General features: G+C 46.3%; 1 protein-coding gene across 9 annotated transcripts in view; it reads right to left on the bottom strand.

The window, feature by feature from the left end:
- Positions 1-2,561: 2,561 nt before the first annotated feature.
- The window catches only part of HERC3 (HECT and RLD domain containing E3 ubiquitin protein ligase 3), a 55,903-nt gene continuing 41,111 nt past the window's right edge, over positions 2,562-17,353 (bottom strand). For all 9 annotated transcript variants that reach the window (XM_054823017.1, XM_054823016.1, XM_054823018.1 and 6 more), the window contains 8 exons: positions 15,634-15,804; positions 14,861-15,004; positions 13,360-13,526; positions 12,185-12,251; positions 10,477-10,559; positions 6,983-7,166; positions 6,123-6,225; positions 2,562-4,378 (listed from right to left, as the gene is read on the bottom strand). In XM_054823017.1, the coding sequence (XP_054678992.1) occupies positions 4,170-4,378; positions 6,123-6,225; positions 6,983-7,166; positions 10,477-10,559; positions 12,185-12,251; positions 13,360-13,526; positions 14,861-15,004; positions 15,634-15,804 (1,128 nt within the window). In that variant the 3' untranslated portion in view covers positions 2,562-4,169. The remainder of the gene's footprint in view (positions 4,379-6,122; positions 6,226-6,982; positions 7,167-10,476; positions 10,560-12,184; positions 12,252-13,359; positions 13,527-14,860; positions 15,005-15,633; positions 15,805-17,353) is intronic.

Genomic DNA, 17,353 nt, shown 5'->3' with positions numbered 1-17,353 from the left:
CATAATATATACATTTTGCATTGGAGTAAAAAAAAAAAAAACCCACAAAAAAAAAAAAACAAAAAAAAAACCCCACCCTATTTTGACTGCAGGTGTTTGATGACTTTTTTTTTTTTTTTTTTTTTTGCTACATGTGTGATGCTGCTACAGGTGCCTCAGCTCAGTAAGCAAGCAGCCGGTAGCAGCAATCACCCTGCCCTTGCCCAGGTGGCCCCCAGCTGGTGCCCTCCCTCTTGGTGGTCTTGCCAAAAAAAAAAAAAAAAAAAATATTTCTATTTTCCCTGGAGGCAGGGAAATATTTTACTTTGTTCTTAAATAACTTTTCCAATAGAAAATTCTTGTTGCTGGCTGGCATTTGAGCAGCGCCAGTGTTTGCCACCAGCTCCTGGTCGGTGCTGCCACGGCTCTTTCCCCGGCACCCAACCTTGTTCTGAGTCAAGGCTCTTCCTGCCACTTCAGCTCGCTGATGTAGCACAAAGACTGTGAATACACATTTTTAGTTTGAGAAGATTTATTTGTGGCTATAGCAGATGAAATACCATAAGTAACATTTTATATAATTACTTATTTATTTATATATGTCTATATACACGCGCACACATATATGGACATGGTACCTCATTATTAATCCTACCTCGATGCTGTGTGTTTGCCTGCACAGGTAAAGAGCACAGCACCCTTCATAAGCTCAGGAAAGCTGAAGCCGTAAGCCGGTGTGATGGCAACCCTGTATTAAGCCAGTACATTGACTGTATTTGCATGTGCTAATGATGTCCCACGGTGCTGGAGAGCAGGGGGAGCACCATGAGGCCACAACGCTGCTGGCTGAAGCTCCAGGCTGCAGCTCACAGTAGCTGATAAGTGGGTGCTGAGCACCCCCTCTCCGGGCTCGTTTTGGAGTGAGGTGGGAGGGGTTCCCCATGCAAACAGGGCGACAGGCCCCAGCACCCGAGGGAGCATCTCAGGTGCCAATCTGCACCCTGGCCACAGACAGACATGCACGCGCGCACACACACACACCCCCCCCAACCACACACACGCGCGCGCTCTCCGCCCCCCGCCCCGGTGCCTGGTGTTTCGGTTCCGCTGGTATTGCTGCCACAGCTCCTGCACATGCAGGTCCCTCATTAATTAATTATTCACAGATTGGCAGGGGTTGGAAGGTACCTCTGGAGATCATCTAGTCCAACGCCCTGCTAGAGCAGGATCACCTAGAGCAGGTTGCACAGGATCACATCCAGGTGGGTTTTGAATATCTCCAGAGAAGGAGACTCCACAGCCTCTCTGGGCAGCCTGTTCCAGTGCTCGGTCACCCTCACGGTGAAGAAGTGTTTCCTCACATTCAGATGTAACTTCCTGTGTTCCAGTTTGTGCCCATTGCCCCTTGTCCTGTCACTGGGCACCATAGAGAAGAGTCTGGGCCCTCCTCTAGACATCCACCCTTTAGATATTTATAAGCATTGATAAGATCCCCTCTCAGTCTTCTCTTTTCCAGGCTAAACAGACCCAGCTCTCTCAGCCTTTCCTCGTACAAGAGATGCTCCAGTCCCCTAATCATCTTTATACTCCTCCACTGGACTCTCTCTGTAGTTCCCTGTGTGTCTTGAACTGGGGAGCCCAGAACTGGACACAGCACTCCAGATGTGGTCTCATCAGAGCAGAGTAAAGAAGGAGGATAACATCCCTCGACCTGCTGGCCACGGTCTTCTAAATGCACCTCAGGTACCATTGGCCTTCTTGGCCACAAGGGCACATTGCTGGCTCATGGAGAGCTTGTTGTCCAGCAGGACTCCCAGGTCCTTCTCTGTAGAGCTGCTTCCCAGCAGGTCAACCCCTAACCTGTGCTGATGCTTGCAGTTATTCTTCCCTAGGTGCAGGACCATACACTTGCCCTTATTGAATTTCATATGGTTCCTCTTTGCCCAGTTCTCTAGTCTGTCCAGGTCTCGCTGAATGGCAGCCATAATTACTTGCCATTAATTAATGAAGAAACAGCTCCGAGGCTAATCCAATGTAGAGGAGAGGGTCACAGGGTACTGCAGGGCTGCCGCGACATCGATGCCTCCAGCACCCAGCTGGAGCCCCACACGCCTCAGGGTGCTCGGACCATGGGGATGTTGTCCCCAGGTCCTGCCTACACCTGCAGGGCTGCGGAGCTGGGCAGGAGAGGTCATGGGACTGGAGAGACCTTGGTGGCCTTTAGCGCCCTGAGGAAAGGCAACGCTGCACAGTGCTGCCTGCGAGGTGGGAGGAGAGGAGGAGAAACACCAGAGATGTGGGGATTGATAGACTCAGGTCTGGTCTCAGTTCCCAGCTGTTCCTCAGAGAACTTGCCCAACTTTGGCTGAGCCAGGAGAGGCAGATAAAACTGCCCCACTTTGTCTGCGGAGTTTGGCAACCAGCACACCAGGGCCGAGTCCAGGTGAGGAAGAGGAAGGGCAGCGCTGGATGGAAGCCAGCGCCCAGGGGCCAGGCCAGGTGCTCACCAGCAGCAGGGCCAAGCAGAGCCTGTGCCTGGGGCAGCCCCTCCTTTGCTTCCTGACACAAAGGCAGCCACTCGGTCAGAATTAAACATCAAATTTATTGCATAATACTGTACTATGTACACACACATCGAAAATAAACATTTGATATAATTGTATATTTGTCTTCAATGCTGCATTAGAAAGAGGCTGGAGGGCTCTCGGTGTAGCCCACAGCTTACCTTAAAAAAAACCCAGAAGCCTAAAACCTTTTGTTACGAGGTGCAAAGTTCAATACTGTATATTGAACGTGGTGCATAAATACTATGTCCTAATAACAAGTCAATGTCAAAACAACCCTAGGCTTAAAATGAGATTTACATCAAGACCTGAAAAATGGGGGGGGGATCATTCAAACTTCATTTAATGGGGGCGTGGGACTGGGGGAAAGAGGATAAAGGCTCTCCAATCTTACAGGATAGATTTAGGTAATGATTTTGCCTACTCAAGTCCTAATGTACATTTCCAGTCTAATTCATACAGATTGTCCTTTAGGGCCCCCCAGCAAAACAGCTGCCAAGTGAGAGGGCTCCTCTGATATAGCAAAATAAAGTAACTGCAAAAAGAAACCCAATCCCCAAACAGAGGGTCAGCACTCAAATGTGGATCTCGTGCTTCTTTCTCTTCTCTGAGCTGATGAGACTGGAGAGCTTGTACACACCTCATACACGTACACACCTCATACACTCACAGCCCTGCACGCTCACACGCACGTGACTCTGCTGAAGAAAGGCGGCAGTGGTAAAAGCAGCCACCTCACTTGTATTGGAATAACAGGTCTGTTGGGATGGAAAAACAGGGCTCGGCAAAGCCCACCTGTCTAACTTGTAGACTCGCCAAGACAGAAACACAACACAAGAGAGGTGCAATTTCAGAAACCCATTATTATAGGCAGGGTTTGTCCTTCCACAAGCCTGAACACAAACTCCACTCCAGAGGAGTCGGAGGCTTCTTTAAGAAGACACTGCTTGGAAACAAAATTCGAGACAAGTGTGGAAAAACAAGCTGACCCCCCAAACCACCAGATTCTCCATGAGACATCCTGGTGCAAAAAGAGAGCGCATCACTAATACGCCGCCCTGGGGTTTGCAAATGGCGTCCCAGGCCAGTACCATCCGCCAAGGACCAAAGGGAAGAAGGGATATTTCCATTCAAAGCAAGCAAGAACCAGCTTGCGTTTAAAAAGGGAGGAAAAAAGGGTGGGGGGAAATCACAGCTTTTCAAAAAGGAGATCATTATTTCATCCTCAATTTCCACCATAGCCTCAATGCAAGGGACATCAAAATATTTAAACTGGACTAAAAGGAGAGGTAAGTGTGTGTGTGTGTGTATAGGGGCAATAAAAGCAAACTACGAGGAATTGCTGGGAGGGCAGTGATGTCAAGTTGGAGGGGAAACTACAAAAATGCCCGCCGATTTCATTCAGTAGATGAGAAAATTCAAAGCAATAGCCTCTCCCTGCTGAAGCCCCACAAAATGCTGGCAGCATCAGGCTGAGACTGCATCATCTCAATCTATTATTATTATTATTAATAATTATATTTTCCCCCCAAATGTTCTGATCCATTCCCTTACAAAAATAAAGCCAAGCCCATCATTTTCTTCCACCGTACCCAAGTGTCTGTGCCCTCTCCCACACTGGTCTGGTCAAGCTAAGCTAAAGCCCTCGTAGTGATCGATGGCTTGCACCAGCCGGGCGCTGAGGATCTCCTTGCTGCTGTACTTGGGCAGGTCCAGGAGGTTGTAGCAGGTATGCGCCACGGGCAGGTACTGCTCCCCGCTGGTGGTGGACTGGATGACGATGCGCAGGCTGGACATGCCGTAGATGGGAATGCGGTCGCTGCCCGTCAGGAACACTAGGAAAAGCAGAAGGAAGGTCGGACCTCGCACCAAGGGCTGCACCTGGAGGCAAACTCCATCTGCACCTGTGCAGCGGGACTCTGCCTGGAGGGACCGAAACGCTAACTGAACTCCATGCAGGGCATGGCTGGCCTCACAGGGGAGCCGCAGGAGGGCAGAGGCAAGAAGCAAGGCCGCTGCTGGGCACACAGATGAGTAAAAGCGGCCCAGGGCACCCTCTTCCTTTAAAAGCTCCCTCTTACGCCCGCGCAGGATAGAAAAGGAGCAAAGGCTGGGCTGCCTGATGCCCAGAGGGGCCCAGTCACCCTCCCTGCTGCCACCCCTCCCAGGCACAGCACCTTGATGACAGGACCAGGGTTGGTTCCTCCTTGCTGCTCCCCACCATATTCATGCTCCCCCTGAGCAGGACCCTTGTGCATTGTCCCTGCCATGGTGGTGTGGGGACGGGAGGAGTTACCCACAAAAAGCTTCTGTGTGTACCAGGACTCCCAAGACCCTCTCTACGCAGCTGCTAACTTCCACGTGCAAGTTTTGGCCAAGCCATTTTTCCAACTCAGACAAGTAGGACAACTAGCTCACTGCTCGTTTTTTGGGAGGAAAAATCCCCTCGCATAAAAACACAGGCCTTTATCTTTCCAGGAGTCACAGAGTGGCTGAGGTTGAAGGGACTTCTGGAGGTTCTCTGGGACAACCCCCCTGCCCAGGACTGTGTCCAGCTTTTGAGTATCTCCAAGGATGGAGACTCCAAAACCTTCCTGAGCAACCTGTGCCAGTGCTCAGTCACCCTCACAGGGAAAAAGTGTTTCCTGATGTTCAGAGGGAATCTCCTGTGTTTCAGATTGTGCCCGTCGCCTCTGGTCCTGTCGCTGGGCACCACTGAAAAGAGCCTGGATCTGACCTCTTTGCACCCTCCCTTCAGGTGTTCATACACATTGAAGTCCCCTGAGAGCCTCCTCCTCTCCAGGCTGAGCAGTCCCAGCTCTCGCAGCCTTTCCTCGTAGGGGAGATGTTCCAGTCCTCAAGTCAACTTAGCAGCCCTTCGCTGGACTCTCCAGTATGTCCGTGTCTCTCTTGTAGACTGGGGAGTCTAGAACTGGTCACAGCACTCCAGGAAGAGGGGAAAAATCACCTCCCTCGACCTGCCGGCAATACCGCTTGTAATGGGGCCCAGGATAGCATTCGCCACCTTTGTGGCAGGTATGGCTCATCAACTTGGTGTCCACCAGGACGCCCACGGGAGCAAAAGTTGCTGGCTGTAGCAACAAACTCAGAATCACTTGCCCTTAAAACCATGTATTTCTCCTCATCTCCCCTTTTGTCCCCAAATAAAGTGACCGCCACACAGCAGCTCACATCTGTGGGCAACTGGGACACTTGAAGCAGCACGCACACATGGAGATGCACTTCCCAAGGCCACTCCTGCAGGGATTTCCTCTCCTCAGCACACCACCCGCCATACCAGCACAAGGAGACCACTGTCAGGAGGCGAGGTATCTGCTACCCAGTCACACCAATACAGGGTCTCATTTTCCTGCCACACGATACACTAGCTTCTCCACTCAGCTGTCACCCTACAACTGCCCCGTTGCCCCCTAAAAAAAGAGTGCCGCAATGCCTGAAAGCTCACCTTCCAGAAGAAGGAACCAGATTAAGTATGGGCACTGGGGACTGCCATTTAATGCAGTGTAGACACTCCCACCTCAGTCTTCAATTTCAGGAGATACTCTGCAAGATACTTACAGAGAAATTTCTTCTTCTTTTCCAAGGGAAATGCATGAAAGGTTTCCCAAAACATTCTCACAGTTGGGTGCGTCGCAGTGTAGTCTCCCTTATAGACAGCGGTCTATTAAAAACCAAAAAGGCACATCATTTCATCTGGCACTAGAAAGCAAAGACTAAGCAGAAACCAGACCTGATCTCTTCTGGTATCTGGCATCAGATCGATGTCTGACAGTTATGAGATGGAGCACAGGATGGGTCACGGGCAATAGCATGGCTCAAAGACTCAGCAAAGGGTTCTCCTAGCATATGTGGCAGGCAAGCATTAGGCTTCTAGCTATTCAGCTAATTACATGTGCCATGAGGAATCCTGGAGTACCTGTTCACAGGCTGCACTCCTGAACAGGATTGTGTTCTGCATTGCAAAGCCACTTTTACTGCTGAGGCTGAGACAGAGCAAGTAACTTGCTGATCTATGCATTTTGAAAGGATACAACTCCTACTTTGTGTCCAGACTCCCCTTTGAATTCTCAGCTGTGTACTTTTTGCCCTTGTGCAGTGGAGCGGGTTTTACTATAGGTGAAGACCCTGACTTTTTCTTTTCCCTTCAGTCTTAGGTTTCATCCCTAAAAAACAGCAGATGGAAGTCCTTTTCCCCTGTCCTTTCTCATTCTGAATTTCCTCCCTGAGCTTTATCAGTAGCAGGAAAGGCCAGTAAGAAACTTTTTATGTGAATGATGACAAAGGTGTACAAGAAGCACAAAAAAAAAGACATCCATGGCTCATCACATCTCATGTCCCCCGCTAGTGCCCACCTCATACAACTGCGTAATCCTGGTAGTTGTGAAAAAGAAAAAAATATGACAAGAGGGAAGCTTTACCTCCTCCAGTTCCTCCCAGTTGTAGTTACTGTTTCCAACTATCATGGCCCTGAGCTCTGTGGGCTGGAAGAGTTCCAGGACTTTCCCACCACACACTTTCAGGAAGCCAGTGGAAAAGGCTGTGTACCACTCATGGATGGAGAGGTTGAAGATGTAATTTACGTAGGCTTCAACAAATTCTTCCCTAGTGCATTGAGAAAGAGCAGGCAAAGAAAAACACTTTTAATCATATGCCTCAGCAGCAGCACTATGAAGTTTTTCTGTTTCTGCCTGTAATGTGTCTTGCAAACATGAGTCTCCAACAGCTTCAACCCACTGCCCTCCTCTCACTAAGCTGAGTCACAGCAACACGGACAAAGTATTAGGCAGCAAGTACCACCATGTGTCTGCTTATTCCCCGGCAGTGGCAGCCCGGGAGGTGCCCCTAGCAGCCCAGGCTCTATACTGCCAATAAACCCACCCAGTGGCCTTGCATCCAGTTGCCCACAGGGCCGGGACGGAGCCAGGTTGACACCAAGCACCGGGGAGGCACGAGGAACAGAGTCCTCTTCCCCATGGCCTGCACAGAGATCGTGTTAAGCAAATATCAGGACACCGTCACCAGAGGAACGTGCCCACCCCCTGGCCCAGCTCCTGCAACCCTACGTTTAGCACGTCCAGGAAATAACGTACAGCTCTTCCGAGACCGCGGGTGGCCAGGGCTGCCCAGCACAGGGCTCTGTGCCCACCTGCACTGACCTCGGACTGCCAGGCAGCTGTCAGCAAGTGCTCTGCTGGGAACAGGGAACCAGATCAAACAGACGGTGCCCAGAAGACTACCACTTCCAAAACAGAGAGCCTCATGGAGCCCCGGTTAGGTACCCTGTGAATTTTCAGAGGCAGCTGCTGCTGAGTCGGTCCCCAATAAGCCTTGCCAGTGGTTCAGCACTTTCAAAGCCAAAGCTGTAGCCTAGAGGCAGACTGAGGAAATCCTGCTCTGAAAAGACTTGATCTGAAACTGCACGGCCAGTTCCCTCCCTCCTGGCCCCAAAGAGAAAGCAGTTGAAAGAAACCAAGAAACACCCCTCACTACAGAGCAAGAAAGCAGTCTTAGGAAACCTCCTCTTCAGCCTTCATGTTCTGGTTAAATAAATACAGGACTTGTGCATTTGGTGTACGTGGCAAAGAGAACGACTCCTCTCGGAATGACAACTCTGTTTTGCCTCAAGAATTCCCAAGAACAGCATTAAAATAAAAACACCATTCTGTAGTCATTGGCAAGAAATTTGTGGCAGGCCCTGCCCTCTCTGGATTTTGTCAGGAGGTTAAACATCTTTATTCTACTCTTTCTTTCCTATTCTCAAAGCACCATGATCTGAGTGCAACACTAGAATTTTACTTGTGCAATCATTTAAAATATTTCCCCTGAAGTTTTGTGGTTGGTTGGGGTTTTTTTTTTTAATACCTGACAATAATGCACCAGCCAACGTGGCAAACTGAGACACGAAGCTATTCTGTGTGGGTGGAGGTGTCGTTTTTGCCTGACGTTCGAGAGCAGCTCACACTTGCACTCAGAGGATAAGCAGATCAGGGAACACCATGGAATCCGATATCCCAATCTCTAGCTGAGAAGGTCACAATTTAAAGAAATATTTTGACCTTTTGTTGGAGGAATTCTCAATGCATATACTATGTAAAAGCAGTGAGGGATGGGTGAGAAAGTGAAAAAGAAAAAATAAGGAGGCAGACTGACAAATATGAAAACTTGGAATAAGAAATCATATAGCAAAGTGGGAATTATTTTCCAGTGCATTTGTTTTATTGTCATTTTCCTGATAGTCACCTGAGCATTAGGGAAATCCAAGCTGATTAAGCACTTAGCTGTTGCTTAATACCTCTCTGGCTGTTACAGTCATGAACCCTTTATCAAGAATATTTTATGTTGTGACATCCAATACAAACTCCAAAGAAGAAAGGGAAAATGCAAGCATTTCCTACTTGGCACTTTTCAGTCAAAGCAATCCTGCGCATTCTGCAGTTCCCGGTGAACCTTCCTCAAGCAGGAAAGGCAGTGCCCAAAGACACGCACACAGCAAACTATTCAGGCCAGGAGGGCAGCAAATTGGTCCCTGGCCTCAAAATGTAGGCGTGGAGGAAGTCATTAAGCACTGTAAGGTGGATGAATTGACAGCCATGTCTAGACTTGGATTTAGAGGTTAGTTTGAGTTCAAAACTCTGGTCAAGACGAAGCAATTGCATTTTGGAATGTGTTAAGCCGGTGGAGCTACAAACTAGCCTTTCTCCTTAAGGATTTTCTTCTGTGGTTGCCTATCCTGAGTTAATAAACAGTTGCAGCAGCTAACCTGAGTGCTCTTCCCAAACATTTGCTCAGCTAAAATCTTTGTTCCTCCCCCTAGGCCAGTATGGCACACAGTAGAAAAATGGCCCTTTTTCTTCTGAGTGTAAATGCCGAGCCTAAAAACCTAAAGGGTACTATCCCTGGCATTTTCATCTTTACTTCATTGTCACAAATGTAGATTAAACTCTCCTCTATTTACCTGAAGCCCATCTTCTCTTTGCAGGGAGACAGACTTACACTGCTCCATCTCCACGTGGGTTTTGCGTGGAGGCAGCTACTTAGCTGTAAAATTGCACCCTTTTTGGGCAGTAGTAAAGTAGGTAAGAAGGTAATACAGACAAAGCTTTTGTTACAGCAATGGCTTTAGACACAATCAAAACCCTTTTAAATAATCAGATTAATAGGAAATGACTTCATCTCCAGGCTTGCCAGCAAGGTCTTCAGCAATCCTAGCACAAGCCCCTAACCATGCTGCTGACTAGTCACTGGATCACACTGTTTTGCCAGCAGAGAAAGAATTTGAACGCTGCTTCAAGTAATAAAGGCATTTGTAGAAATCCAATTACAGGATTATGAGAAGAAAATAAGAAAATAGTTCAGCAGCTGGAAAAAAAAAAGGGGGGGGCGGGGAATGGTAGTAATAACTCTTAGGTGTTCAGTCAAATGGAAAGGAATCTATGTACAGTAGGGCCTTACGGCTCTGATGAGGGATGGTGGTCCTCCATCAGGTGTACTCAAGGGAAAGTGTTTCCGGTTCCAGAATTAATAGTATATACAAGTTTGCCAGGCTCAGTTTTGTTGGTCACGTACAGTTCCTCTATAAACCATCAGGAGATTAACCTTCAAGGGCCAAAATCACGTTGCAGTCTCTATTTACCATGAGAAAATTGCCAAGGGTCTATATGAAGGTCTTTTATAGGGAAGATGTCCATCCAAAACAGTGTGGGACATTTTCCGAACATTGCTGGAAAGATGATGAAAACTTGCTTTTTATTCAAGTGCCACTGGCATCCAGCAACTTTTGAACAACTGGTCTTAGAATTTGTGCACTGTGACTTCTAATTCTCTCCCACATTTCACCTCAGCCAAACTTTCTGTGGCATTGCACCTGACTTCACCACAAGTATGAGTCCATTCCCATATATGTCCCACTTACCTATTGTCCTTCTGCACCAGAATTTTATCTCCATCTTCAATCAGGTTCTTCTGCTCTGTCACACCATAGCCTTCCCTGCAGATCTATACAAAACCAGACACCTCATTTTACCAGAAGTACTTTTCAAGTCACATGCCTGCAGAAAGACAGAGTTCTCTTTCACAGCTGATGACTGGCATGTGAAGGGTGGACCATAGAAAAGGGTATACCCAGAACATTTTTCCTCTGCTCCAAATGCCCTGCATGCTTCACCACCTTCTATCATTTACATTTTCTGTAGGACTGCTATTAAGTGTAAATGCAAACTCAGAAAGGAAGAAAAGGGGGGTGGGGGTTCGGTAAATTTCCTGTGAAAAAAACAAGAGATTGATAATTAAAAAACTATATTTAACTAAGCCCACATGCTCTGGCAATAAAAAGGATTCCCTTTTTTATAATAGAAGTTCACTGGGTTAATTCATCCACTCTCACTTCAAGATGGCATGACCACAGACAGCTTCCTGCTTTTGCCCGGCCTAGGATGGCACCAGTACAAACATATATTCTGTACATACAAAATCGGTCAAGTGCAGAAAATGCAGAAAGGGTCAAACTTCAAGTTGCCATACATAAAAAAGAGGCTCAGATTTTGACATGCAAGATGAGTTATTAATTTCAAGATCTGGGATATCAGTCAGTTATTAATTTCAAAGACTGAGAGATGTATCTGTATGTCTTTATATGTTATGCAGTATATAGTGCAAGAGAGAGTAAGAATACCCTTTTGCGTGGAAAAAAAAAATTAGAGAAAAATCTCTTGTGTTACTTCAAAGGTATTCCTTTTTACACAGTCCACATTACCATCATTATGGCTTCATTACCTCATCCTGAACTGCAGCTCTGACCTGCATGAGACACAGTCAGACCCAGGTCTGACTCACTCCAGAGGTAAGTTTGATCTAAGAAACTTTAAGTGCTCTCATTTATGAAACTAAGAAATGGACAATACTCTTCTAGCTCGGCAAGGATTTTCTTCGCAGTGCGTAGTAGTGTTTCCTGGTACCTTGGTTTTACCTCAGGCCAGCCCTGGACAGAGTCAAGAACCCAGATCAAGCTCAAGATGAACCCATTGCTCACGACCTGGTAGAGCACGAGGACTTTAAAGGAAAGACGCTGAAACATGGAAGCCCTTACTCTGCGCAAGTCAACAGAGGAAAACATGGCTTGGAGAATAACGATGCTGTGTCTTTTTGTGAGGTTCTAAATGTTTTTGAAGAAAGTCTGACCGAGTACACTCAATATAATTTTTTAACTTAAAAAGTATTAATATTATGACAGCAAGAAAAATTCTAAATTGTGTTAGCATTTCAGGCCCTGACCTAGTGATGTCAAAGCCTAACTTCCATTTTCAAGGAGGATTTAGGAATCTACTTCTGTCTAGTGTGAGAAGTTGGCCACTGGCATTTAAGTCATGTGCCACAGTGACAACAAGGCTATTTTGAAAACCACTTCGCTTAACCTACGTACTAGCTCAGTTTTCATGACCACATACAAAAGAACAAGGGAGTTGACAGCAAAGAATTTCAACATTTTAACATCAACATTTAACATTAACATGGGGCATGCGCTACAGGTATAGTTTGGAATAAACCATAATACACATGAATAAGTAGATGGGCTTCAACTGTATCGTAACAATCATAGAGCTGATATGTTAAATGTGTCTTACTGTAAAATTCAAGCAGAATGTCTCTTCTACATCTTCCCCAGGGTAATCTAAAAGTTGCTGAAGACTCCTACATGACAGGTAGGGAAAGAAATGAGAAAAAAAAATCAGAAATTCAAAAAGCCATTCATCTAAAGGGGAAAAGAAAATCAGCAGTAAACAGCATCATACATCTGGGTAATAGGGTTGCAAGAGAGAGAATCTCTGAGTCACCTGAAGGGGTAAGAAAGAAATACACCTCAAATTACCAATATAGTCCTTGCCTACCTAGCACATGGATATCCTTTAATGACCTTGGCCTTAGAATAGAATTATATTTCTAGTTCTTAAGGAGTGCGAGATATTTATACTATCACCACGCAAAGGTCTGAGGGAGTGGAGGAAGAGAGGGTGGTGGATTATATGTATCCCCATCATGTAGAAAATATTCTTCTCCTATCCCTCAAAATCCTGCTGCTGCCTTCCTGGCATTTTACCTCATTATTGTTAAATACAGCTGTAATTTTGTGCAGATAAATCAGACAGCAACTCAGAAGAAAAAAGAAAATAGCAGTCAGATCATGGGATCTTAACCTCTCAGTGTCAGAGGGAACCAATATCCCCATGCAATTAGGCAGAAAAGATTCAATACACCATTTAGAGAACATCATTCCTTCACTCCATTCAACTCCCGTCTTTCTGGCATGGGAGCAGGTCAGAGCTACGCTGGGTCAGGGATGGGACAGTTCACATACTACGCACAGTTCCCATCCTGGGCGACATCATGAGACATGCAGTGGATCTGCTTGCTAGGCCTGGCTTGGGGGGAAAGGCTGAGGCTAGGATCTGGGATCATGCATGCAATCGCACAGTGGAGGGACAGGCTCCCACCCCTGTTTTCAAAGGAGTGTGGCAGGTGTCTTTTTGCTGTGTTGATATCCAATTTCTGTGGGTTGGGAAGGTGGGTACAGAGGTTAGAGCCTAAGCAGATGGACCTGATAGCCTGTGGGAGAGGAAAAGTCTTACAATAAATTCACCACCAGCTTATGTACTTTGCTAGGATCAGCCCCCCAAATTAATCAGTCACTTGAAAGGACCAGGAGGTTTTTTATTGAACAGCTTTTACCCAGTTTGGCATTTCTTGTTCTCAGGTGGATGGTCCCCCTTCCCAGAAAGGCTGCAAATTTTGTTTTTCATACCTTCCTTCCGTAGGGGATAGCTCCTTCAAATCCTCCAAGCAGGGCTTCACATTCAAGAGTTTTTTGTACAGAGCCAAGGGAAAGTGAAGGTCTACCACTGTGAAGTTGTATATTGCAAGACCGCATATGATGCCAATCAAGTGAAACCAGTTGTGTTCTACAAAACACTGCGAAAACCAGACAGAGAAATCCTGATGAGACACACTGTCGTGCGTAAAATGCACAGTACCCTTCCTCCCTGTGCTAAGAAGCCAGTCCCTGCTTTTCCAACTGAGACAAAACCAGAGAGCTCCCATCGGGTCCCAGTTTGGTTGTGAATTCCTTGCTGGAGTGTGGTATAGAAATGCAGATTCAGAAACCAAGCCCTATTACTTTTGTAAGCCATGATTAGCTGTGGAAACAGCAACAGCTGCTTTCTACCTTATCTGCCTTTTATTTCCTTTTTACATACCACTGCATTTAGACATTAACAAAGCTTCGAGGTTTGCTGTTTATGTACTGCAAGGAAACATGTTAACAATTATCACCCATCCTATTTTCTATTAAAAGCTTATGCATAACCCCAGTGCTACCCAGGCAAACATACTAACATAGGTGTTGGTATACTGGCCTTCCCCCTTCGCATATTTACTCTCACACCAGTATGTCAGTCACAGACTGGCTGCCTATATTTGTTAAATGTTGTAAATACGTGACACGTATTTTCAGTGCTTACACTGTCGTTACTCTTAGTGTCAAAAGACATTGTTTTTATATCATTAACATGAGGAGCAACTGCTCTGTAATACTGTTTACAAGTTACAAAAGGTACCATGTAATTTCCTTCCTTGTAAAATGTAATTAATAAATTAAAAAGAACCCCACCAGGGCAGCTACACCTTAAGGGAAGGCTGACAACATCATTTCCCATCTTGCTACCCAGGAAGGTGAAGAAAAAAGGACATAAAACACCACCTCCAGCATAATGCTGTCTGATAGGTACAGAACTTGCACTCTGCACTCTTCCAAAACCAACCAACTTTCACTACAAACTGAGTTTCTTGCCATTTAAGAGCTTCCTCACATAAAGCATTAACAAGTTTAGACCCTGAAGGTGATAGTGATGCATGACTGAGTGGATTGGTTGCAATTACGTGAACACCAAGGGAAGCACAGAATAATGTCACAATGACCTAAACATCTCGTTCTGTAAAACAGCACATGATAATCACATTCATGATAATAAGAGTTTTATTAACTGTCATCTGACACTTAATACAAGTTTTATTATGGGATAAGAATAAAGAGAAATAGCCAACTCCTTAACAAGCACAATCATCACCATTCTACTAAAGTTAATGGACCTATACTAATTTACACTGACTGAAAATAGAGCTCACATTGTATTGTGGGAGGAAAATGAGAGGAAGATAATTTCTTTCCCGTACTTTGCCACTAACTTTCTTGTCATTCAAATACAGCATGTTATTTCAACCTGTGTGTATAGAGGGCAAGGGCTTACCGTGTCTGAAAACCACAGCAGGTTTGACTCTGGGTAGTAAGTGAACATGCCATAGATGGGGTTGAGGAGTTCTTTTAACAACAGGAGGAAAAATTCCTTTGTCACTCCTCCAGCGTCAACAGCTTCCTCACCATCAAAGATGACCTGTAGAAAAAGCAGGTCAGTAACAGGGACACAGAACTGAGACTGAGTGAATCAGACATCCTTCTAATTGGGAGCCACGCAAAGCAATTTGTCTAACACGCCCAAACCCACTGCAACCCATTAGCCTGTTTCAGTGCTCTGCTTGCAGGGAGGGAAAGGCAACAGGGGGTGGCAAATCAGATATTTTGAAAATGTTTAACTCCCTATGCAAATCATAAATAACCACCTCTCCTCCCAACAACAGAAGCAGTAACATGGCAGCAGCTGCTGAATTTTGTAGCAACCTCTCAGAGGTAAAACATGTTCTATTGCAAGTGGCCTGTTCCTGCAGAAGAGCAAAACAGAGACTGCATAGTATCACAGAAATGTTTCCTCTCATGCCCCTTATATAGCATATACAGAAGGAAAAGAGAGCAAACCCCCTGCTTGCCTTTCTGTAAACTGCTCACTGCCAACTCCGGGAGTTGGAGAGGAGAAAGACAACCCCTGCACTGATTAGATCAAGTGTCCCTGTGTGCTATACCTATGGAGAAGCCACTGTATGCTGATGAAGTGGTAACACGAAGGGCTGAAAGGCTGCAGAAACATCATCTGGATGAAAGGGTGCTAAATGCATGGGGAAAACTTACTTTAAGAGGCTTTTTCAAATCAATGTCTGAATGGATGCTCAACTCCCTTAAAGCATCACCAACTAAGTTACTCCTGCGAACATGAAGTACCAGGAAAGGGCTTCTGGCCAGCAGAGGCTCCAGGGTTAAAAGCATGAAGACATTCTGCAAATTTGCACCATTTATTGCAACCTGTAAATAAGAGAGGGGTGAAAAACAGTTGCTGCTCAGCTCCTTTCTTCCTGTGGAAGGAAACCAGTTAACAATTATATGCCCAGTGTTCCTTTCTTCCTCACTATTTTAGTTTGGTTTCCCCAGGGTACAAGGATTACGTGTTCGCTCTGCATAAGCGTGTGTGCATGTGTGCTTATCTGCCCCCTCCCCATTTCCCACACCAACACCTTTTGAGTCCACTGATGGATTCACCACATTTGAGCAACAGAGAGATCAAATTCCTGAACACTTTTTGACATTAGGCAGGTGGGTGTGAAAAAAAGAGACTTTATTCATGCTCTTATTGAGTCAAGAAACTCGGTGTGAACACAACCCTGATAAGAGTCAGAGAGTCCACCAGGGAAAGCACTATTACTAACATAGCACGCAAGGGGCAGGCTGACAACCGCACCAGGCAAGGCCCCAGGAAACCCATCTTATACAATTGAAAGTTCTTGTCTGCATGGATTTTCTGGCATTAGGCAAGTCGCAAAGTCCAGTCAAAGCTTTGACCACACCTAGTATATTTATTCTCATGCACTATCCCTACGAAGTGGCAAATTCACATTGGTAAATTCGGTTTAAAAGTCAGTTGATCCTGAGACAGAAATCCACTGGAAACTAGGCTTCTTTCATTCCAGTACTCCCAGAGGTACTGGTTTCTTTGGCCTCTAAAGTGGCTGTCTTCATAAAGATCCCATCTCTCAGGGCAACAAAACCTTTACCAGCCTGCTGTCCTGCCAAGATAAGGTAGATACCCTCCTCACAGCAGTGCACTGCTCACAAACTGGGCAGCTGGAAATACATGGAAGAGGTGGCAAAATGAAAGCAGGAGAAGGTGACTCCAGCTTCTGAGTGCAGGCTGAGCCTTCTTTGCCTTGCTGCGGGCTACATGCTCAAGCAGCCATAGAAAAGCTAAGCGATGGAAATCACATGGAACCAGCACCATGACCACAGGTAACTGTGATGACAGTTTTCCGCTCTGAAGGAATGTGACAATCAAGGACCTCGGCAAGCTCATTTCACAGAGGATGGGACTAATCCTAGACCAGCAGCTGCACTGGATGAGGGCCCAGTGCCCAATACTTGTCCCCTCTCAGGAGCCACCTGCATGAGCAATGCCTTGCACTGGGAGGTTTACATTGGCACAGAGGCCAGCTGTCCTTGTCACAGCCTGGCTGTGAGGTGGCTTGGCTGCCACCTACAGGGTAAGGGTGCTGGAGCTGAACATCTGCCGTAGAACACATTCCCCGGGAGCCTCCAGTCTGCGCCCCTCACTGCAAATGAGTGCGTAAGCTGCTGACAACAGCTGCTGCTTGCAACCATGAACAGTGTCAGGAGTTGGTCTTCAACCCTCACTTCTGACAACCGCTCCTCCTGCACCAGGCAGAAACGTGAAAAAAAGTACCCACTTACCTGAAAGTTCGTCTACTTTTCCAGCCTTACAGCTCCTCTAATAGACACCTCACCTTACTTCTTATCCTTGGACTATCATAAATACACAAGCACTCCCTCACTATACAGTACA

The sequence above is a fragment of the Grus americana genome, chromosome 4 (assembly GCF_028858705.1).
Source record: "Grus americana isolate bGruAme1 chromosome 4, bGruAme1.mat, whole genome shotgun sequence".
NCBI classification, from domain to species: domain Eukaryota; kingdom Metazoa; phylum Chordata; class Aves; order Gruiformes; family Gruidae; genus Grus; species Grus americana.
Note: the sequence above shows the minus strand (reverse complement) of the source record. Positions and strands in the feature narration are given on the sequence as shown.